This window comes from Macaca nemestrina, chromosome 9 (genome assembly GCF_043159975.1).
Source record: "Macaca nemestrina isolate mMacNem1 chromosome 9, mMacNem.hap1, whole genome shotgun sequence".
In the NCBI taxonomy this organism is placed as follows: Eukaryota; Metazoa; Chordata; class Mammalia; order Primates; family Cercopithecidae; genus Macaca; species Macaca nemestrina.
In genome coordinates, this window is record NC_092133.1 from 112637899 (window position 1) to 112661963 (window position 24065).

General features: G+C 37.4%; 1 protein-coding gene and 1 long non-coding RNA gene across 16 annotated transcripts in view; one reads left to right on the forward strand and one right to left on the reverse strand.

Moving 5' to 3' along the window:
• LOC105479938 (zinc finger E-box binding homeobox 1) overlaps window positions 1–19500 on the reverse strand; it is a 184925-nt gene extending 165425 nt beyond the window's left edge. For 5 of the 15 annotated variants that reach the window (XM_024792269.2, XM_011738285.3, XM_011738287.2 and 2 more), the window contains exon 1: window positions 19389–19500. Coding sequence is in view for 6 of the 15 variants with exons in the window: in XM_011738280.2 (XP_011736582.2) it covers window positions 19389–19446 (58 nt within the window). In the remaining 9 variants the exon portion in view is untranslated. The other 10 variants (XM_011738280.2, XM_011738279.2, XM_011738282.3 and 7 more) reach the window with 8 other exon arrangements.
• Window positions 18282–24065, forward strand: part of LOC139356383 (uncharacterized) — a 111420-nt gene continuing 105636 nt past the window's right edge. The window contains exon 1 of the long non-coding RNA XR_011608155.1: window positions 18282–18413. This is a non-coding gene — a long non-coding RNA (uncharacterized lncRNA). The remainder of the gene's footprint in view (window positions 18414–24065) is intronic.

A 24065-nucleotide genomic window follows, 5' to 3' on the forward strand; every position in this document is an offset into this window, starting at 1 on the left:
ACGTCCAGCAGTGTGTAATTTACCAATATTACTTTTTATATTCTCAGATAAAACAAAGGGAATATGATTATTTCATCATAATCTGACAATATGCTGGCACCGCTCAAAAATAGTACCCTGTTTATTAAAGAACACTGAAATAGATGACATACTCCTCTTAGAGACCTACTTCATATGGTCTTTTACGGCTTAGTGGTTAAGTGCACAGACTGTGGAACCAGACTGCCTAGGTTTGAACACAGGCTCCACTTAACTAGTTAAGTGACCTTACCAGCTAAGTGACCTTACCCAACACTTTCTGTGCCTCAGTTTCCCTTGACCTGTCAAAAAAAGATAGCAGTATCTTTCTCATAGGGTTGCAATGAATACTAAATGAATATTTTAACAATATTGAGAATAGTGCCTGATACAAAAATACTATTGTTTGATAAACAAAATAAAATGTAAGTATTCTAAAATGAAATGTTATATCCACAAGTGCAATAGTAAGAATACACATATTTTAAGTTAGAAAAAAAAATATAGTAATATCTTTCTCAAACTTCCTAAAAGGTGGTCAATAAACTGAAAATATGTAAAGGTAGAAGCCATGTAAATTTAGTGATCAGAAAAATGTAAAAGAATTAAAAATGCCTATATCCCTAAAAATAAATGAATACATTTTGGAGTATCACACAACCAGGGTTAGAAATTATTATGCTTAGGCCGGGTGTGGTGTCTCACACCTGTAATCCCAACACTATGGGAGGCTGAGGCAGGTGGATCCTGAAGTCAGGAGTTCAAGACCAGCCTGGCCAAGATGATGAAACCCCGTCTCTACTAAAAATACAAAAATTAGCCCAGCGTGGTGGCAGGTGCCTGTAATCCCAGCTACTGCGGAGGCTGAGGCAGAGGCAGTGAGCCAAGATTGCGTCACTGCACTCCAGCCTGGGAGACAGAGCAAGACTCCGTTAAAAAAAAAAAAAAAAAGAAATTATGCTTTGTCTGCTATATTAAATACAAAGACAGTACAAAATACTAAAGATACTCAAAAGAAATTGATTACATTTGAGAACTCAGAAAAATTAAACATACCTATATAAGAAATACATGGCAAATACTGAGTTCTCCCAAAAATCATTCACTTTTATTTTTTCAGTTACTATTCTAGATTAAATGTTGATTATCAGTAGCCATAAATTACTATCAGTAATTAATATCAAATATTAAAGAATTCTATAAATTTAAGGTATAATGAATAAATACAATAAATATCTGAGTATTCACCATCATTTTTTTAAACACACATTATCCTGACCTGTGATATCTACTCTGTGTCCAAACTCACTCATTTCTAAATTTTATGTTTATCATAGACTTGTATTATGTGTATCCGTATCCTTAAACAATATATTACTTAATTTTGCATGTTCTTGGATTTTATATAAATGAAACCACACTATATTTTTCAGTGATTTGTTTTGTTTGAACATTATTTTCCTAGGATGAGCCAGGTTGTTGACCACAGGTGTAATTCACTCATTTTGAGTATTGTGTTGCATTCCATTGTATAAATATACTACAATTTACCCATCCTACTACTGATATGTATTTTTTGTTTTGTTATTATGATCAGTACTGTATAAACAACTACATAAATCACCTGGTATGTCTGTATAGAGATTTCTCTAAGACATATACTTAGGACTACTGGATCATAGTGTATGTGTATCTTCAACTTTAATAATGTGAAATTATTTCCCAAAGTGAATGTAGCTACTTACATTAGCACCTGCAAGGTTTAAGTGTTCAGTTATTCCATGTCTATACCAATAGCAATATCAGTTGGCTTTTAAGTTTTGAGAATCTAGGAGATGTGAAATGCCTTCTTAATGTGGTTTTAATTTGCATTTCCCTGATCCCTAACGAGGTTGAATATCTTATAATACACTCCTTAGCCAAACGAGTTTATTTTTTTGTGAAGTGCCTATTCAAGCCCAGTTTTCTATCAGATTGTTCGTCTTTATTTCCCTGGGTGGTAGATTTCGATATGTGCTAAATACTGGATTAGGCCCTCTACAGTATCTATTAGTGAAACAAAATTCTTAGTTTTGATGTAGTCATATTTGCCAATCTTTTGCTCTGTTTTATGCCTTTTTATCTTTACTCAAAGTCATTGAGATATTCTAGCCCATCATCTTTAGAAAATGTTACCATTTTACTTTACCTATACCTTTACCTTACCTATAGATTTAGATCTATAATCCATCCATTGGTTTCTCTAAACAGTGTGAGGTAGCAGTCCAACCCCAACTTTTTCTGTTTAATTAACCAACAACCCCAATTATTGAAAGGGTCATCCTATTTCACTGATTGGCAATCCCAGTGCCATCACAGATTCATTTCATGAATGAGTATCTTGCTGTTATCTCTTAGCTCTTCCATATAAGTTTTTGAATTAGCGTGTCAAATTCCACAAAAACCTGTCGATATTTTGATCAGATGGCACAGAACCTACAGATAAAATTGGGGAGAACTGGCACCATTACAATGTTCAAGTTTCCTTCTATAAACATGGTACATTATGCTATTTAATTAGATCTTTATGTCTGCCAATGTTTTATAATTTCTCCATAAAGATATTGAGCATGTTGTTAGATTTACTCAGTGTTTTATACTTTTATAATGATATAACGCTACCTTTTAATTGCATTTCTATGCCAGCAAAGAGTCTGAAAATGTAATTGAATTTGTATGATAATTCTGCATCCAAATTTAAACTTTGAGTAATTCATCTGTGAATTTTTCTGGGTTACACAGATAATCATATAATCTACAAATAATAATAGCTTTTTCTTCCTAATCGTTGTGTTTTGTTTTTGACTTACTGTACTAGCTATACTTCTAGTACAATGTTGACTAAAAGTGGCATTAGCGGGCACACTTGTCCTTTGATATCAAAGAGAACCAATGCTTTCAACACTTTACCATTAAGTGGAAAGAAAGTAGGGCTAGAAATTTTCTTTGAAAAAAAATGCCTTCATCAGGTTAAGAAAGGGGCCTTCTCATTCACTGACTTGCTAAGAGTTTTATCACAGATGGATCTATTGAGATGCTCACATGACTATTTTCCTTTAAACAGATGACGTGGTAAATTCTATTAAGTAACTTTCTAATATAAAACCAACTTTGAAATTCTAGAATAAACCCAACTTGGTTATGATGGGTTACTTTCTTATACATTATTGGTCAAGTACAGTAATTTCCCTTTATCAACAGGGGATACATTTCAAGACCCCCTGAGGATGCCTGAAACCATGGATAGCATGGAAGCCCTATAAATACTATGTTTTTTGGTTTTTTTTTTTTTTTGATCTGATAACCAAGACGGCTACTAACGGTAACCAATGGGCAGGTAGCATATATAGCGTGGATATGCTGGAAAAAGGAAGGATCCACATCCTAGGTGTACAATTTAAAACATATAAATTTTTATTTTATTTTCCATTTAATATTTTTGGACTGTGGCTGAGCATAGGTAACTGAAATCATGGATAAGGGGTTACTACTACGTGATGATATCTAATCTATGAATTTTTGTACACAGGTCTGAGTTAAAGACAATCATCATTTCTCATACTTGGAGCTTCGTGAAAAAAAGTTGGGGACAGTCATTTCTTTTTCCAAACTGTGAAATACTCTCTGTACAACTGGAATTATTGTTCTTTGAATGTTTTGTAGAATTTTCCAGTAAACCTGTCTAGAATTGGTATTTTTTCTTTGTAAGAATATTTTTCCTTTATGTTTTAAGGCTATTCCATTTTCTATTACTTCTTGGGCCAGTATGAGCTACATTTTTTTAGGAATTGGTCCACTTAATCTTTCAACTACATTAAAATAAAATTGATCATTCCTGAAACACCTGTAGTAACATTCCCATTTTCATTCTTTGTGACTTCTTTCCCCACATATTAATCTTACCAGTGGTTTGCTAATTTTGTTACTCTTCTCAAATAATCTATTTTTAGTTGCATTGTTTCCTCTTTGAATTACTTTTACTTTCTCTAGTTCATTAATTATTCCCTTGTCATATCAATCAGGGAGAACACTTTTTTTCCTAATTCTTAAAATTGTATGTTTATTATTCATCAACCTTTATTCCTGTAATATAATCATTAAAATCTAATTCCCACTTTAGCTATACATAAGTTGTCATGTACAATAATTTACTGCTATCATTACAAGTTTTTCTTTGACCCACAAATTATTTGGAAATAAACACGTTAATTTCCAAAACACACACACACAAATTTTCTATTTAAGTTAATGGCATTGTAAACAGAAAGTGTAATGTGATGCCAATCCACTGGTATTTGTTAAAACTGGTTGTATTTAACCAGAATGTGATCTTCTAAGTGTTCCTCCTCTACTTTAGTTGTGGGGTACAATGTTCCATGCATGTCCATTACAGCAGGCTTGTAAGTCCTGTTATTAAAATCATCTCTATTTTTAATTTTTTTCTGCTTGTTCTCACATTAACAGAGATTATTTTAAATAACCTATAATAATGATAAATTTACCTATTTCTTCTGCAGTCCTAGTTTCTGCTTAATGTATTTTGAAAATGTATTATCAGGTAGTCACTTATTTAAAATTATACCTTCCTTTTATAACTATTTAGCGACCCTCCTCTTTCGGACAGGTTTTCTGCCTCAAAGCCAACTTTACATTATATTAACATAGCTAAACAACATTTCTATTGATTAGTAGTGTCAGAAATACATTTTTAAATCCTTTTTACTTTCAAGTGAGAATATGCTTTTTGAGATATTGCTTGTAAACAGCATATGTTTTGTTATTTTATCCCACCTAATAACCAGTTTCTGTTAAGTGGAGGATTTTTTCAACTCATATGCACTGTAATTACTAATATATTTGCACTTACTGCTGCTATATGCTTTTGTGCTTTTTACTTGTCTTCTCTTTTCCATGTTTTCTTTCTTCAGCTTCTTTACCTTTTTTTCAGATTGAATATATTTTCTTGTTCTACTTCCCTTCTCTACTAGTCTGGAAGGTACACATACCTTCTAGATTTTTATTCCTTATCTTAGAAATTTTAACATGCATGTGTAACTTACCAACCCTACCCATAGCTAATCAATAATTTTACCCTCCTCCCAAGTTTTATACAATGTCTATCTGAACCTAAACATATTTACCACTTCTTTGTTCTTTGTCCTTTTTACTTTTCAGACCTTCCATCTACAACTACTTTCCTTATCTGTGAGAATGTGGTGATCAGAAACTCAGAGAATGTAATGGTGGAAGTATGATCCAATACTGTTACTTGCACTGCTGACTTTACATTAAAGACATACAGCAATTCCTAGGTTCTATACAACTCAGGTGAAAATGAACAAGATGGGGGTGTGGCTGTGAAATCTTAAAATAGCTAACACCTTGTTTTTCTCTCCACATGCTTAATATACTGTCAAAGAATAGACTGTGAAGATCTGCCTTACTGCTTTACACCATTTTTGAAATTAGTACAGTAAACTCCTTTATCTATTAGCAACAAGAGGAAGATGATCTTCCCCACCAAAAAAGTCAGCTTGACTTGATAAAATTATATAGCATTTTATAACCATTCAGTTTCATTACTGTCACAGATAATACATAGGAAGGTTAAACATGTAAACAAGGTATAGTAAAGTATAAACAAATACTAATGAAATGGGGTTAATTTTTAAAGTTTTGGTTAAAAAATACACTATATAACAACATCAAACACAAAAGTCCCTGAATTAATATACAAAGTAGATCACATGTGAAATGTTTAGAAAATTGATGCATAAATCAAGCACTAATTTTCACATGAGAATTATTAAACTTAAGAGGCTGAAACATGACAAAGATTATATCCTCAGCAGTTGGTCTAAAAAAAGGCACTGGTTTTAATCTATCTAGTAGTATACGGCGTAACTTCCAAAAAAAAACGTGAACTGTTTCTATTCAAATAAAAACATATACCAGGCCTGAATTACAGCTATTTTGAATGAGAAACACTCAGGTAAATAAAGTTTTATTTTATTTATTAAATATCTATGACAGAGAACTGATATCAAAGTACAGTAATAGGTTCACAAGGTGGAGCTCTATGCAGAACCATTAATAAATGCCAGAAATAATCCAGAAAATTATCTAGTAATAGTGAGTGAAGAGTATTTTACGTCTTCGGAGAGTCATAATTGATAGAAGTAAAAACATTTTATTCCATAGGTTTGTAAATCCACAACACATTTGTTTGCACTGATTTACTGATTTCAGAAAAGGAAAAAATATATATATATACCATTCCCCTTAACAGTGCAGGGACCAGAAATGCACAGTCAACTTGGTGCATAGATACCAGCCACTCTAACATAAGGCTGCTTATGCTTCTAGTAGCATAAGTCTTTTATGAATTTATGGTGGTGGTAGAAGTGGTAGTGGCAGCACCATTTCAAAGCAATTACTATGCAAATCTATTAGTATTATCAGAATAGATAAGCAAAAACTCAGGAAAGCAGGCTACATCAGGTTTTACAACTTTTTTCACTTTTAGTAAAGTATATATATTAAATTTTTAATCATATTAACACTGCATATATAAAGAAACAAAATATTACGAATTACTGTATATAAATGTAATCATGTCACTCTTTGCTTCAAGACCTGTGGTAATTTCCCATCATGTCCAAGATAAAATCTAAATTCAGGATAGCAATATAAAGCAAATTCTTATGCCAAATTCTTCATTTGCTTACTATCCAATTCTCGAGCCTCATCTCTAGCCATTCTTCCACTCACCCTATACAGTTTTACCAAACGTGACTTGAGTCCCACAATATGTGTGTGCATCTGTGTCATGCCCTTTGCATATACTATTCCCCCTGTATGGAATATTATTTTGCACTAGGATATTTTACTAGGATAACCTACACACATACTTTAAGACTTGGTTTAAGCACCATCCCCTCTATGCATATAAGACAGAATATCACATCAGTTACCAAACTGTATTCTAAAAGTTCTAAAGATTTCTTTCCTCATTTTTCTTCCCTACCACACTATAACCTCCTTAGGGCAAGGTACTATATCTCTCATCTTTAGAGTCTCATTACCTTACATACAATAATCCATTATATTCATTCCACAGATGAACAAACATAGGCCTAGATAAATTGAATTATTTTCTCAATTTCAGAGGCCAAATAATGGCAGATTCAATATTAGAGTTTAGCACTTCGGGCCAGGCATGGTGGCTCACGCCTGTAATCCCAGCACTTTGGGAGGCTGAGGTGGGCAGATCACGATGTCAGGAGATGGAGACCATCCTGGCTAACACAGTGAAACCCCATCTCTCCTAAAAATACAAAAAATTAGCCAGGCATGGTGGCATGCGCCTGTAATCCCAGCAACTCAGGAGGCTGAGGCAGGAGAATCACTTGAACCCGGGAGGCAGAGTTTGCAGTGAGCCGAGATGCCACTGTATTGCAGCCTGGGCAACACCGCAAGACTCTGTTTCAAAAAAAAAAAAAAAAAAAAAAGGAAATAAAGAAAAAAAAGAAAAGAATTTATTTAAGACTTCGTCTCAGTTCAATGCTTTTTCTATAAATGCACCTAAGGATACCAGCTCATAAGGAATTATATTATGCATTAATATACAGAACGTTCAAGACAGACACAGAGCTAAAAGGAGTATTAAAAAGTGAGATCTTTAAAAACAAAAATAAGACACAAGTTACTTATAATGAATTTTCAAGGAATAGGAATAGGTGATAAAATAGAAAAGTTAAAAAATTATCTTAAAATAATTACATAGGAATAAGTAATATCTGTATTTTCTAAGAAATGAAATAAATATAAACGCATCTGTAATCAACTTACCAAAGTTAAAAGTAACTAAAAACTTTTTCTTTAGCTATAACAAAGTGAGGGGGTAAAATATGTAGCCAAAAATCAGTAAGATCAAGCATTTATCTCAAGGAGAAAACTACATCCCTTAAAAACTCAAGATAAATGTTAGGTTTAAACAAACTCCCCATCTAAAGATAAAAGCTACGAAACATGAAAATGAATTGGTATGGTGTTAAATTCCTTAAAACCTTGTAGGAAATAAGAAATCTTGAAGACAACACTCACATTCCCCTAACGATGGCCACTCTCCTTAGGCATCTTTCTCTGAAACTGTATCTTCATTAAAGTATATTTCAGTGAATTAAAATGTGTCAAGGACACGAAGAATCTTGAAAACCCTGACTAGGCACAATGTACTCACTCTCAGTTAAAAATGTTCAAAACCAGGGAAGTAGGACTTGTGTTCCTCTATAATCCTGAGCTTTGGGTCTTAGTTGGGCCCTAAGAAACATTTTTACAAATTTCAAATAAAAAATCTCATGCCAAATTCTAGTGAGTTAAGAACAAACATTAACCTGAAATGGACTACAGACTTAAATGGTAAAGCTACAAGCTTCTAAAAACACATGGGAGCAAATCCTGAAGATCTGGAATAGGCAAAGACTTCTTAGAAAGGACACAAAGCTTAAATTATTAAAATTATGAATTAAACTCCATCAAAATTTAAAGCTTTGGCACTTCAATGGTACCATTCAGAAAACTGATAAGCCAACAGAAAGAGAGAAATATCTTTGATACCTGTATCCAACAAAAAATTTTCGTCCAGAATATACAAAGTTAACTCTTACAACTAAATAATAAAAAGACAATCCAATTAAAAATGGACAAATTATTTGAACAGACAGTTCACAAAAGAAAATACACAAGTGGCCAATACATACACCAAAAGATCTTCAAACATCATTAGTCACCAGTGAAATCCAATCAAAACCAAAATGATACTACCACTCATGTACTAGAATGGTTAAAATTAAAAACACAGACAATTGTTTGCAAGGATGTGGACAACTAGAACTCTCATACATGGCTGGTGGAAATGTAAAAATGTTTGTTACAAGCAGTTTGCAATTTTGCAGTTTCTTACGAAGTTAAACATACACTTACTATATGTATTTAGGGGTACAGTTACCTGTACTATAACTGTACTCGTAAGTATTGACTCAAGAAAAATGTAAGACATATATGCATATAAATTTTTATGTAAATGTTCACAGTAGCTTTATTCATTAGAGCAAAGAACTAGAAACAACCCAAGTTAATAGTTCCATTGGAGGTGAATAGCAACACAAATTGTGTATTTGGTGACACAATATTCATACAATAGAATACTACTCGGCAATACAAAAGGAATGAGCTACTGATACTTATTAATTTTGGTAATACCCTGAGCAAAAGAAGGTGCACAGAAAGTACATACTGCATGATTTGGTTTATATGAAAATCTAGAAACACTAAATCTAACCTCTAGTGACCAAAAGCAGATCATTGCTAGGGGCAACAGGTGGGGAAGCCTGGCTGAGATTGAGTACACAAGAACTCTTTAGGATGATGGAAATAATATTCGACTACATCTTGATTGTGGTAGCAGTTACACATGTATATAAGTATGTCAAAACTCTATCAACATGTACATGCATAGTGGTATTAATTGTACATAAATTATACCTCAATTAAGTTCACATGCACATACACACACACACCAGGGTATGGTTTTAACTTTTGTCTTAGGATAGTCCTGATCTACAACCATAGAAACATAGTAAGACAGCCATCTTCTTAAATATATTCCCAGCCAAATGGATGTATGAGAAGGTGCAGACTCCATGTTGCTTAGACTATTCAAATATAGAACACACAGCTTTTATTCCTGGGCTTTGGTTCTTTGATTTATGTAACAGAAAAACAAAGGGACATTATCCTTGAAGTTCCTATCAATGTTATACATAAAAGTGATATGGTAAGGTCTCTCTCAATATAATGCCCCTTAAAAAGAGTCCAAGGAATCCTTCCTAAAGCTGAAAGACATACCAAAAGTAGCATTAAGATGAAGCTTCAGTGTCTATTGATCATTTAACAGCTTTGTCCAAGGTCTGAACGAAGCAATGTTAAACGTCAAAGCTACAGAAACAATGAACAAATTTTACAGCAACCCCCTTTCAGATGGTAGTTACATTAGCTGGAGTTAATACTGGACAAAGGATAAAAAATTGTCAGTTGATTCAAGACATATTTAAAATAAATTAATTTAATAAGTAAAATTTTAAATGAACATGTGTTGAAAACTTAAAACATGTATTAGGCACAATGCCTCATACGCTTCATTTAAACTTTCCCAATTCTGAGACTGTCATGCCCAATTTACATGTAGAGAAACTCAAGCATAAAAAGACTAAGTAACCTGGCCAGGGTGATAGCTAGTAAGTTACAGGATCAACCCAAACTCTTAGCTGCTATATTTGTTCCTCTTAAGAAAGGCTGTATTCAAAAGGTGAACTCCTGATGCATCAGACATATAAATATGAAAATTACAACTATGAAACTAATGGAAGAAAATTCAGGAAAATATCTTTATAATGTATAGATTAGGAAGGACTTCCTACTACCCATAAAGTCAATATTTTGACATTAAAATTAAGGATTCCTGTACCATAGTCAAATGACTGACACATTGGGGATTATTATCTCAAATACACAAGGAATTCTGGGAAATCAACAAGAAATGGAAATGTATCCAAAAAGAGGGGTAAAGGGTATGAATAGGCCAGACATGGAAAGCGAAATCCAAACAGCTAGCAAGGATATGAAGAAATGATCAACCTCCCTGATAAACAGAGAAACATAAATTAAAACAACTATTAGATTATATTTAGCAACTGAAAAATTAGCAAAATGTAGAATGTTCTACAATACCAAAGGCTGGCAAAAATGTGAGAAAATAGTTCTTTTACATTGTTGGTGAGTGTAAAAAATGGTGTTGCTGTTTTAAAAATAATTTCACAGAATTCAGTAATTATTAAATATGTGATTGAACTATACTCAGCAATACTATGTCTGGACAATGCCATGTCCCTAGATATGGTAGTGCCCGAAACTCTTCCACAGCCATTAGCAACATGTAGGAGGATGTTTATTACAGAATTATTGGTATCCAAGAATAAGAGTCAATCTGGGAATCTGCGATTAGGGGAATTGATAGGTAATTTGTGCTTACTACATAAATGAAATATTGCAAGGTTAAAAGCAATGAAATAACTGTACATATAGCAACATATCTAGCTATCAAACAATGCTAAGTAAAGAAAGTAAATTGTAGGTCAGGTGCAGTAGCTCACGCCTGTAATCCCAGCACTTTGGGAGGCTGAGGCAGGCGGATCACCTGAGGTCAGGAGTTCGAGACCAGCCTGGCTAACACGGCAAAACCCCGCCTCTACTAAAAATACAAAAATTAGCCAGATGTGGTGGTGTGCACCTGTAATCCCAGCTACTTGGGAGGCTGAAGCAGGAGAATCACTTGAAACTGGGAGACAGAGGTTGCAGTGAGCCGAGATCACGCCATTACACTCTGGCCTGGGTGACAAGAGTCAAACTGTCAAAAAAAAAAAAAAAAGAGAGAGAGAGAAAGAGAAAGAGAAAGAAAGGAAAGGAAAAGAAAAGAAGGGAAAGGAAATTATATAGCAAAGTAGCACTTAGTAAATACAAAACACACAAAAGAGGTACAAAATTTTACAAAGCTAGCTATAAAACCAAGAGCATAAATAAAACATATTAGATTGGGTCCAAGGTAGGAAGGATAGAGTGAATTGGAACTGAAATTGGGAATAATGACCAAAAGTATAATCCAAATGAGAGGATGCCTCTAAATACTAACATTCTGCATCTGAACTATTTTAAGTGATATAAATACATCAACTACTAAATTTGATAGATACATGAATATGTATTAGAACTCGCCTTTTGTTCAGATGATGAAGCATTCTACACATTTTGGTTTTAACTATAATAAATCTGAAAATTCATGGTATCTAGTTCTTGTTACCATCTTAGATAAATATGCTCAAATGACCTAATAAAAAGAATACTGAACTAGGAACCCAAAAAGCTGTGACTTAGTCCAAGCTAACTAGCAACGTAAACTTGGCAAAGTCATCTTATCTCTTTGATTGTTTGCTTTCCTGCAAAATAGCTTTGGATGATTCTCCCAAATCTCTCCAGTCCAAAATTATTCCACTTTATTTTCTTAATGAATATTTATTCATATAAAGTTATTTTCTGCCTACCCCAATTCCTCCTTCCTTTACTTTCTCCCTCCCAAATAAAGCAAAAACCAAGAGTATCAAAAGAGATTCAGAAAAATGATGTAGCAATAAGAGTGAATAGCAACTTAGTTTTAGGGTAGAAAGGAGAAAACATTAAAAGAGATACAGTGATTTTGACAGCCTTTTCAAGTATTCAAGGCAGAGCAAGGTTAACCTGAGCCCAGGTTCAGAAAATCTACTCCTTGAAGGATTTCACTATATGCTACTCCATATGTCACTGTATCTGCCTGGCATTACCCCTTCCGAAAACACACATTAAAGTCTCTTCCAGAGTTTCTACTTAAAGGCCCTAAATTTCAGCTTATCTGTGTCAGTTTTCAGATAAAAAGTTACTTTGGAAAAGATGATCTTCCATATTAAAAATGTACAATTCCAAGAAAATGAGTTTTTTCATCAGCAAACTGGTTACACTCAGCACTATCTACTTAAAAAAAGACAAACCCAAAACCAAACACTCTGCTAGAATTGTGGATTAAATGAATACAAAGACCTTAAGAGTAAGGGAAATCAGAATATATTTTAGGTGGTAACCATGAATAGTAACAGGTATCTAAATAATGGCATCACATTTTATTAAAAGAAAATTGAAATCAGAACACTTAGAATATCTTAAACATTTAAAATTGGAATATTTTAAAAAGAGAAAACGGGACTTTCAATACAGAATAAAACAATAAAAAGAAATTAGCATAATTTATAAATTTATCTTCCATTCACATTTAATTTTAAATCTGAATGGGGGAGGGGAAGGGAGAGGAAGGGAATTAAGAGATCACAAAACATCTGTTATGAATAATTTCAGCACAGATGTAGTTGTTACTGCAAAAGAGATGAAGGTTTTCCCAGGCTGTCATACTGACAGGTTTTCTACAAATAGTCATAGTTCATACCTCAACTTCCAAGTACCAAGTCTCAATAAATACATAATGTTGATTAGGAGGAGAAATGTGCATATGGGCAGATCAATGCAATCCCTATGTATAGAGGGAACATGTATTAAACAATAGGGAGCTGTTTGAAGAAACAGAGAAAAGTAACTTCGTAGAGAATGAAAACAGAAGACCTTAAAGTTTCATAGCTATAATACAAATAGACACTTGAATTCAACTTTTTGCTTTTCCTTTCATAATCTTTCCATTTATCTACATCCGTATTCTATACTCCAAAAATATGCTTTAACAAAATTAATGAAGTTCTAAAAATTAAGTTGCTTTCTCTGAAAACAATCATAAAGCAAATTTTACTTATTAGAGAGCATTTTGCTACTTAAGTACTGTATTATATTACCATCTTTTTAAGCAACCCAGTTTTAGGTTAACAAACAGTGTAACCCACCTCCATCAAGGCTAAAATCCAGACATGCTCATAACATACTGAAACTTTTATTTAGTAAACTGACGTCCTAAAGATGTTTCCTTTAGTGATACAATACTCAAAACACTGCCCCATGCAAAAGAATGATTAATTTATATGGCAATGCCTACATAATAGATCAAATTTAATTTTAACTAGGGTTGCTACAAAACTTTCTCTACTACATATATTTCTATTTGCTTTCTACTTTTAGTTCATACCTAGTTGAATGATCATTTAGCCAGTAATATGTACAACATCTATCCTTTTAAAAAGTATTTTAAAAAATCATTTTATCATATTTCCTAATCAGGACGCTTTTCTAGTTTAAAATTTCTTCAGTTTTCTTTCAACAATGCACTTTTATTTTAGCTTATCTCTCAATTGGAAATAAACAGCATGCATTTCCACATAAATTAGTGACCGTACTGCAAAGAAACCTTTTTAAATCCTAGTTCTACAGCTTCACGTTTTCTAACGTCTTGTTGTACTCTTGCACACTAATGCATATCTTCTTCCAACATCTGCATGATTTTTCTCCTCCTCCGCTGCAATTCAATACAGGTAGTTAAGAGTAGCTAACAATATAATTCCACATGATACTGCATCTGTGTTTACATCTGGCTCTAACCACATGCTTAAAAGTGATTTATACAGGTAAATCCAAAAGGAGGAAAAAGCAAAATAAAAACACAACTATGAGACATCATTATGCTGTCATTTTAAAAATATAATTCTCAATTTAACAGAAGTTTCTCAGCACATGCTTCAAAAGCTACTACATAGGAGGGTATACCATTTCAAACATACTGGAGACTAGAGAAAGGAAGAAAACAGTACTAAACAAATATTTCACATGCTTTTTATATCAGGGTCATCTTAATAAATGATTAATACTTTCAATTTATAAGATACTTTAAGTTTTGCTCCATGCTACAATGTATCTCATGACTTTGTGGCCAAGTTTCTGAGTTCATAAACATGTAAGTGAATCACACCTATTCACTACTGAGCCCTCAGGAATTAGAATACTAAATTAAATAAATACCTGTCAGGAAATGAAAAACTATTTACACACACACACGAATAACCATGACATCCTAAAATAAGAAATTAACACAGGCTTACCTGGCAATTCAATACCTACTTAGTTCAAGATAAACACTAGGGCTATTCCATTATGGTACTGATATTGATGCATTTATAGAAACACCACTACAAATAATTAAGGAAATAAATACTTTCATGTTCTACTTAATGAAAGGCTTAAAATTTACAGTTATATTAATATACCTATAAGGACACAAAATGAAAAGACATAACTAAATACACTGTCTCATGCAATTATTTATATGCAATTTATAGTTTGTTGAAAGGAGTTATTTTAATACAACCATACAGCAACGAATGAACTACAGAGACTTTTTACTGCATTTAAGATCTCAAAGCAAACTTATATTCTTAATTTACAACTGACAAATTTAAAACGTATGACTATGCAATAACTGATTCTTAACTAAAGAGGTCGGGGAGCACTACCAGTAGGAAAAGACCTGAAGGGGAAGGAAAAGATAAAATCTAAAAATTGCTAACATATGAGTGACTGCTAGTTACCACCTCCTTTAGTAGCTCTCTGCCAACCCATCCATAGTCTAAGTCTACATAAGTTATATAAAAATAATTATAGTATTATCAATCAATTGTAATTCTTACTACTCTTAAACTTTTACCATTTTTAGATGTATTTTAACATCTAAAATATGTATTTTAAGGGATCTTACTATTAATTTTAAAAAGGGATGATTAAAAAGTATTCTAAATACGCAAAATAAATATGGGTCAATTATTACATATTCTTCTCCAAACCTAAGAACATAAAACAAAACCTTTTTAAAATAAGGAGCGATGCAACTGCTCTAAAACAAAAATGAATTAGTAGCAACCTCAATTAGAGATTTAAATAACTCAAATTTATAAAATTATTCAAGTTAAAACAGTCCTGCTTCTTTCTAGTTTTGGCAAACTAGAAAATGCCTATGCCTAATTTAACCAAGGCTAGTTTTAATTAACAATAAGACTTAGAATTATACTGAAGGTCCCAATCAGCACAGTAGATAGAGAGACTTATGATACTACTACACCAATAATCATTTTTGTTAGCATCCTCTACTGGTGGTTTCCAATGACAGCAAGGGGAAATGGTGCTGATGACAGAAGGATATGTACCTGCTATTCCATCTAAAGAGAATTAATTAGCATGTGGTCATTAGTAGCTAGAGTACATCTCTCTCTCTCTCTCAAAAAAAAAAAAAAAAAAAAAGGGAAGAAGAAGAAGAAGAAAACCACATAGAAGAAAGCAGAAAAAGAGAAAAGACAGATTTTTAAAACACAACAAAGCATGAAATTATAAATGGTAAAAACTAATTCAAGCAATTCTAATATCACTCCTTTATGGATGACTAACATTATCATAAAGTTACCACACAAGGCTTGATGCTTTGGCCAAACCTTACCCAACTGGTTTACCCCTGTCAGTTACATTACCTGATACTCCCTTTAATATCTTACCTTCAGACATATTCCAGAAAGGAAATTAAAATATTTTACAGAAGCCTTAGCAGCAAAATCCACATATCTTATTTCAAAATGAGTAAGACATTTACATATATAAAAAACAACATAAAGTATCTCTCTACGACAATCTTCCACTGTATACATCACGTATTTCTTCATTAAAAAGATTTGCGAGTTAACATTTTGCCAGGCAATTCTCTCCAATAAACATCTGCAACTTAAATATGACTGCACTGCTAAGAAATATTAACCAGCACATATACTGAGGTTTCACAACACAATGGAATATAACTTCATTTTTAATTTGCAAAATATAAGGCTAAATCAAATAGCATGACTACAATCACCAGCAATGGATGAAATGCATTTGAGAACAAAAAGAAATACAAGGACAGAGCCAAAAGTGATGAAAATGGAAGATACCTGTAGTAGTACAGCGCTACCTTAAACACCTTTTGTTTTCTGAGAGTAATGCATACTGCAGACAAGACGTTTTGTGCTAAACAGACGCAAATCTGTTTTTCTAATATTAAACACAAAGGAAAAACACTGACATCAAGCATGGTAAATAAATCCCTCCCTTGAGAATGAAAGCAGCAGACAGGAGGGGGCTGACATACATGCAGGAGAAAACTAAACACCATCTTTTTTCTACCTGCACAAGTTGCCATTTGCTGCAGCGATCAAGAACCTCTTTTTCTTGTTGATTTCAAGTACCTTTCAGGATCGCTTTTCCCCCCTTAAGTCATCTGTTGATATGCCTTACAAGTGTAATATTCATATCACAGGATCTTAAGGAGAAAAATCCATTCTTTCCTGTTCAGGTAAACATGTTTACAGCAGCTGCACAGACGCTGGGTGGTTCAGACTCACATGTCACACACATGTCGTCAGCAACAAGAAAAGCCCCTTTCTCTGGCGATCAACATTTTAAATAAGGTAAAAAGCGAACAGCTCTTTCCGAACCAACTTACCTTTCATAAAGCCACATCAGCAACAGCGGCAACAGCTCAATATAGAACACACACTATTTGACGCTAAAACAGGAAATTAAAATTGCAATAGCCTATGCTCCACTCCTTGCTATAACAAGTCATCTCTCCACAATGAGGATACCAAAATACCTTTCGATTATAATCAATATACGTCTTTAAAATGCAAGTGTTTATTTGAATAATTAAAATCACTCATGAAAGCAGTGATTTTAATGTCGACTCGAATATATTAAAAACATATTTATGGATTGAAAGGAAACATCTTGAAACAGCTTAAAAATCTTCGTATCTGCTTCTAGACAGGAAATCCCACACAAAATCTAAAATTGCCAGGAAAGGTTACAAAACCTCGCGTTTCGCATCCCAGAGGGGAGGGAGAAAGGGAGCCCAGGCGCGGGGGGTGGGGCGGGGGAGCAAGAGAGAGTTTTCTCCTAAATACGTATTTCCTCGTTTTCTCGACGCTGCAGCGGTCCCATTATAGACGCATTTATTGCCCCTCTCTTAAAAAGTCGTTTTAAAAATAACGCAGGAACCAAAGCGAGCCCCTCGGTCCGAAATGTACGTGTAATTCCTTATATAGCCTGGGCTGCGGCCGGCGGCAGGGCCGTTGCCGCCCATTATTATACAAACAGGTACCCGGGCGGCGCTGGCGGGGGCTGCTCTCCCCGCGCTCCCGCCGCCCCCGGGCGGACAAGTCTCGCCCCTCTCGCCACAGGAACTGTCCAGACAATAACAATCAGCAGACATTTCCCTGCTGCACGAGAGGGAGAGAAAGCACAGCATCGCCCCGAGATAACCAGAAATACAATCAACTTACAACGTCTCTCCAAACTGGAAAAGGCGACTGTGCAACCACCACCACATGTTCAGGTCTCGATCCCTCGGGCTGTGTGTCTCTCTCTTTTTTAACTCTCACGCCAGGCAGAGGGGTGTGTGTTTCCCCTGGCACAGCAGCACAAATCAATAAACACTGCAGCTGCGGCGCGAGTAGCAGCCCCGCGCGTCCGTCGGTCCGTCCGCCCCCTCCCCCCACCCTCCTTCCACCCGAGACCCAGAGCGCCATCCAAGCCCCATTATCCGGCTTCAGCGCTCCGTGCGTCCGGCCCAGGTAACAACTTCCCCAAAAAGCGAAAGAGAAAAGCGCGAGGCGCACGCACACCGGCCCATCCCGGCGCAGAGACCGCGTCTGCCCCGGGAGGGGGATCTGTCTGTGGTGCTTCCCGGTCTCTAAGCCCAGGTAACAACTCCGCAAACACACCCGCCGCCCAGCTCGCCTCCATCCGCGCGGCTCCCGGTGGCGTTAAGTGGGTGCCTTTCCTGCCCTGTCCCCGCGCCTCCCCGCCGCGCCCCGCCAAACGTGGACCCCAATCGCGGGGCTCGTAGCGGAGTCCCCAGGCCGGGGCTCTGGGCCCGGCGGCGGGAGGCGCCGGAAAGGAGGGGCGCTTAGGAACCCGCGCCCCCGCCTCTAATCCCCGTTCCGCGAGCGCGCCCGGCCCGCGGGTCCCAACTTTACCGCCGCCGGCCAAGCCCTGTCCGCCCGCGGCGCGCACCGCCGGCGCCCGCGCACACGCGCGCACGGACCCCACGCAACCCGCGGTCGTCCCGTCCCGCCGCCGCCCGCCCGCCGCGCGCCCACAGCCCGGCCCGAGTCGCGGGGCCCGAACGACGGCGCCAGCCGGGGCCGCGGCGCGCGGAAGCCACTTTGCACGGTCAGCGCCGGGCACAAGTTTGTTCTGCGGCTCCCGGGTGCTTGGGCGCTGAGGGAGAATCCCGCCGAGGGGGCCGGGAGGAAGTGCAGAGGGAGGCGCCGAAGGGTACAAGAGTGGGGAAAAGTGCCGAAAGAAGCAACAGCCGCTCCACCCGGGACCAGAAAAGTGGCCAGCGCGTCCCGGCCGCCCGCCCTGCGCCGGGGATGCGGCGGCGCCTGCGGCGGCTAACGGTCCAGGGAGGCGGCAGGGGCGGCTGGAGCCGCTAGGCGGAGAGAGACCAGGTAAGAGACATAACGGTTCAGGGAGAGCGAGCGGCCGCGGCGCGGCTCCGGCAGCGACGGCAGCGGAGGGGGGCAGAGAGCACTACTTTCTACTTTCCCACTCCACTTTGCCGTCCCTGCCCCGGCCGCCCCCAGCCCGGCTCGCCCCTCTCACCCCCGGGGGCGCCCCGGCTGCCCGGCTCCCCCTGACTCCGCTGCTCCCCGGTCCCCTCCGCCACTCACCGTTATTGCGCCGCGGGTTCGCCTGCTTTCTGCGCTTACACCTGGGGCCATCCGCCATGATCCTCTCGCTTGTGTCTAAATGCTCGAGTCACCTCCTCCCCCTCCCTCCCCCTTCCCCCCCACCCCTCCGCCTCCACCCCTCCCCCCTCCCCACCGCACCTGGTTTACGACACTCCCGGCTTTACGACATCACCTTCCTTACACCTAGAGGCGCTCGCTCTACGGCCGGAACCTTGTTGCTAGGGACTGGGCGGTTTGCGGCAACCGTGGGCACTGGTGAATTTGAATTGAGGGGCGAGGGAAAAGTTTTCCTCAGGTGTGGTGGGGTGAGGGAGGTGGGTGTTGGGAAACCGTGGGGACGTGGTCAGAAAGGCGACGGGCTGTCGGAGTTGGAAAGGTAAAGTTGGAGGCTCGGCGGCGTCCTGCCTCCGCGCTGGCCACACCCGCCGCGGCTGCCCGGGGCAGGGAGAGATCTGGCTGATTCTCTCTGGACCCTGTGCCCTCGGAGCTGCCCCTCCGAGCGCCCAGAGGTCCCCGCCTGCCTGCTTCCTGGAGGCAGGGCTACCATCAGTCCCACGCCTCGCGTGTCAGCCCCGCGCGCCCCGGGGCCAAGGAAAGGGATCGCGGTCTGGACTCCCCGGGGAGTTCCCTTGAAGAGGGAAAGGGCAGTTTCGGGGACGGCGAGGACATGCGGCGCCCGGAGAGAGGCTACCTGACCCGCGCAGCCCGGACTCCCTTCCCTTCCCTTCCAGGGACGCCCGATTTCCCCCCAAGCGAACCAGGATGGGAAGTGACTTCAATGAGATTGAACTTCAGCTGGACTGAAAGAGAGGCTAGAAGTTCCGCTTGCCAGCAGCCTCGTTAGTAGAACGGAATGAGTAATACCCACACGGTGCTTGTCTCACTTCCCCATCGGCACCCGGCCCTCACCTGCTGTCACCTCGGCCTCCCCCACCCGGTCCGCCCTCCCCGCCCTCCTCCTCGCGTAGATCCCTGGGATCCTAGGCGGCAGGACTCAGAGCTAAGCCTGTATCCACAGGCCATGAATTCCTTCCTAAATGAGCGGTCATCGCTGTGCAGGACCTTAAGGCAAGAAGCATCGGCTGACAGATGTGATCTCTGAACCTGACAGATTGCTGATTTTTATCTTATTTTATCCTTGACTTGGTACAAGTTTGGGGATTTCTGAAAAGACCACGCAGATAACCACAAATATCAAGAAAGTTGTCTTCAGTGTTCAGTAGAATTTAGATTTAGGTTTCCTTCCTGCTTCCCACCTCCTTCGAATAAGGAAACGTCTTTGGGACCAACTTTATGGAATAAATGAGCTGTATGCCAAATAATATAGTTATAAATTAACAATGTAGGGGTTATTGATAGAGAAACGGAGAAAACTGAAACATGACCAGAGTATTGGAAATAACGTAGTACATCACCTAGTACAGTGACACATAATAGGTGCTCAATAAATTTATGCTTACAATTTTTGCCACATCATGGCAGGATTTTTTTATTAGGTTAAAATTATCTTTTAAACACCTTCTGGAATTTTAGAATATTCGTTAATAATGTCTTCAAACCTTTCAACTGAAATAAATTTACAACTGAAGTCTGGTGATTTAAAGTTAGAAAGTTTAATCTTGAATGTAGATGAACATTTTCTCTCCCACATTTTCTTGGGCATTTTGAGAAGTAAATGCATTATTTATTGGTCTATGAAATGTGACTGTAAATATTCTTTGCTATACACGATGACTATATATCTGCATTCATCCTCAATGCCAAAACTAGAATCATTAGTCTTAATGATCATTTTAAGTACAGGCAGTCCTCGCTGTCCTCGATACCATGTTAACCGAAACTTGTGCATGTCAACACGGTGTCCTTTGCTTGGTTAAGTGTGAGCTCTTCCTCCCTTTTTAAGAGTTGTACAATGTTTCAGTCGCCTACTGAATCAGGTCATAGACTATGGAATTGCCCCCACAGTAAGGAAAAAAAAAACAAAAAACTTTCCAACTCTAGCACACATTTTATCTACTCTTAAACTTAGGAAGTATTACAAATAGCATTTTCTCATGTTCTCTGGCCTATACCTCCCCTCTAAGCTTCCTTCAGTGTTCATTCTCACCTCGTAAAGAGATGAAGTGAAGAGACAAACAGAAGTCATTTTCTTCCTTTAGTGGCTTCTGGTTTAGTTAGTTTAGGCCAGACTCTGTGGACAAGTACCTTTTCAGGCAACTTTTTTTTCTTCTTATTTCTATGTCCTCAACACCTAGTGGAGTATGTAGCCAATAGTAGGTGCTTAATAAACATTTCTTAAATTAATATTGTTGACCTTTTCTGACTCTGTTCTTGACAGTAAGATACATAATCTGCCTTCATCCCCTTAGTCCTTAGGAACAGCTAGAGTCATGGATGTGAAAGTGATTACTGTCATTAATATCCAGACTAAAATTGCTCGTGATTTTAGTTTCTCCACAATCATTTTCCCTAAACAATGAACTCTTTTCACCTTATTTTTAAAATATGCACAGTGAATATTACTGGTAGCCCAAATCTTCTAACATAAAATTTCCATTTTGTAAAAGCTTCTGATAAGTATGTAGGTTATGAATTGAATGTTTGATTATTATACTTTACTGTAATGTTCTTGAAAATATTGATATCTGGACTGGAAAGAAAACAGATGAAAGTAAATCTCAGAATAAATTACTGCTTTAAACATGATGCATGTGTGATGGTTGCTTCTTATCTCTTAAATATAACTAAAGAATAGGGGAAAAGTCTTTAGAATCTATTTATAAAAGAAGATTATTAAAATTTAGGCTTATTCAAATCCAATGGTAGGGGATACTAATATATGAGTTTAACATGTATCCTGCATTCTTGATTTTAGTAATTGTAGTGCTGTCATACAGCATACATGCAATATATATGCTTATTTTTAATATGTCAATGAAATGTTAACACTCTGCTGCTACTGAGCACTGGGATTATGTATGCTGAAGGGAAGATATTCTAAAAATGAATTGCTATACTAACTTTTCCAAATTTACGGGTAAAATGTAAATGGATAAAATAGTTCCAATACTGAGTTTTTTCTATAAATTTTTCATAAACCCTTTGCACCTGCTATTTGCTTTTCCTATATGAATCATGTATAAATTAGGATAAAATTTGACATAAAATTATCTTAAATTTAAAATGTAGAGATTTCATGGTGATCCACATGAAGCATATCATTCCCACATACCTCTTCCAAAACACATTGAGAAGTGCAATGTATAATTCTCTAGTCTTCATCGAAATTTAAAGTTGGTTAATTTCATGGAAGGATAGCATGTAAATGCAACTCTTGAATTCAATACCTAATTTTAATCTTAGAGATTTTGAAGGAAAAGAATGTGATACATGTTATCCCTCAAAGTACAGAATTTAGAGGTCCCATAAAGCCGCTACTCAATTCTTGGCTCTGACCATGGCTCCTGACCTACGGTAATTCTGGATTTGTGGTTCACCATGGAACAAAGAAGGGCAATGGTCATTTCACTGTTGCAGTCTCACCAAATTCTGCAGTCATTGAGTCAGGAAGGAAACATGACTACAGGATGATGCAGAACCCACAGTTGGCCATAGGACCCATGCCAGCCCTTCGAATACAGCCTCCCAGGAGGTATCACAGGGACAAATGTTTTCTCCATACTTTTTGATTTTGTTACATAGTTTACCACAAAATGGTTCTTACCCCTCTGGGGAATGAGGCTCCTATTTTTAATATAAGTCAATGAAATGTTAACACATGAAGTTTCTTACTTAGGGGGTGATTTTTCAGGAACGTGTCTAATACAGAGATAGATGTAAGTATAAATATATGGAGAAAGAGATTTGCAGGATGTCGGTGAACATCCAAAAAGTAAAACTAGTATTTTCCATGAAGTCACAATAATTAAAAAGGATTTCTTTCAAAGGCTGCCTCCATAGAAGTTAGACTGTAGTTTCTATTACTAATATTACTTACGAATATGAATAACATTTTTTTCTATACTTAATTATACGTTAGGTAACTTGAGAGGAAGCAACACGCATATTTTTGATTTAAGTGAATTTTAAGTATTCATCATGATATCGGGTCTGATAGCTGGTTTCTACCGCTGTTTTTTCTCTTTTGTCTTCATGTATTTCTTTTTTCTGTCATCTTGACTTCTTTTAGCAGCTAATTGATTCTGTTACAGAGTATGGCAGTTTCTTTGACCTAAAGTGCTGGCATTCTGCAAACCACAGATCCTCAGTTACAGTCTTTGCCTCTGTTCAATCCTTGGTGTACAGGCATTTATAATGTTTGCAGTCAGTAACAGGTTTTAGATGTTCTACCATTGTATTAAATTCACATGAGAAAGTTGGTGATAAATACCCTGTGTCCAATTATATGCACAACTTTAAGATCCCTGGTCACACCCTTCTCATTCTCTTCAGACCTCATGCCTCTATTTCTTTGCTCACTGTCTTTATCCTACTTACATAAATAGATCAGACACTGTGCCCCTCCCCACTGTTTTACTTTGTAATCATTCCCTTCCTCTGTCTTTCTTTGTCCCCGCTCTGTTTGGATCATTTCCCTTTCTCTTTTTGTTTAAATTTTTTTGAATCGTTCCAACTCTGTGAAATGCTTTGCTTTTT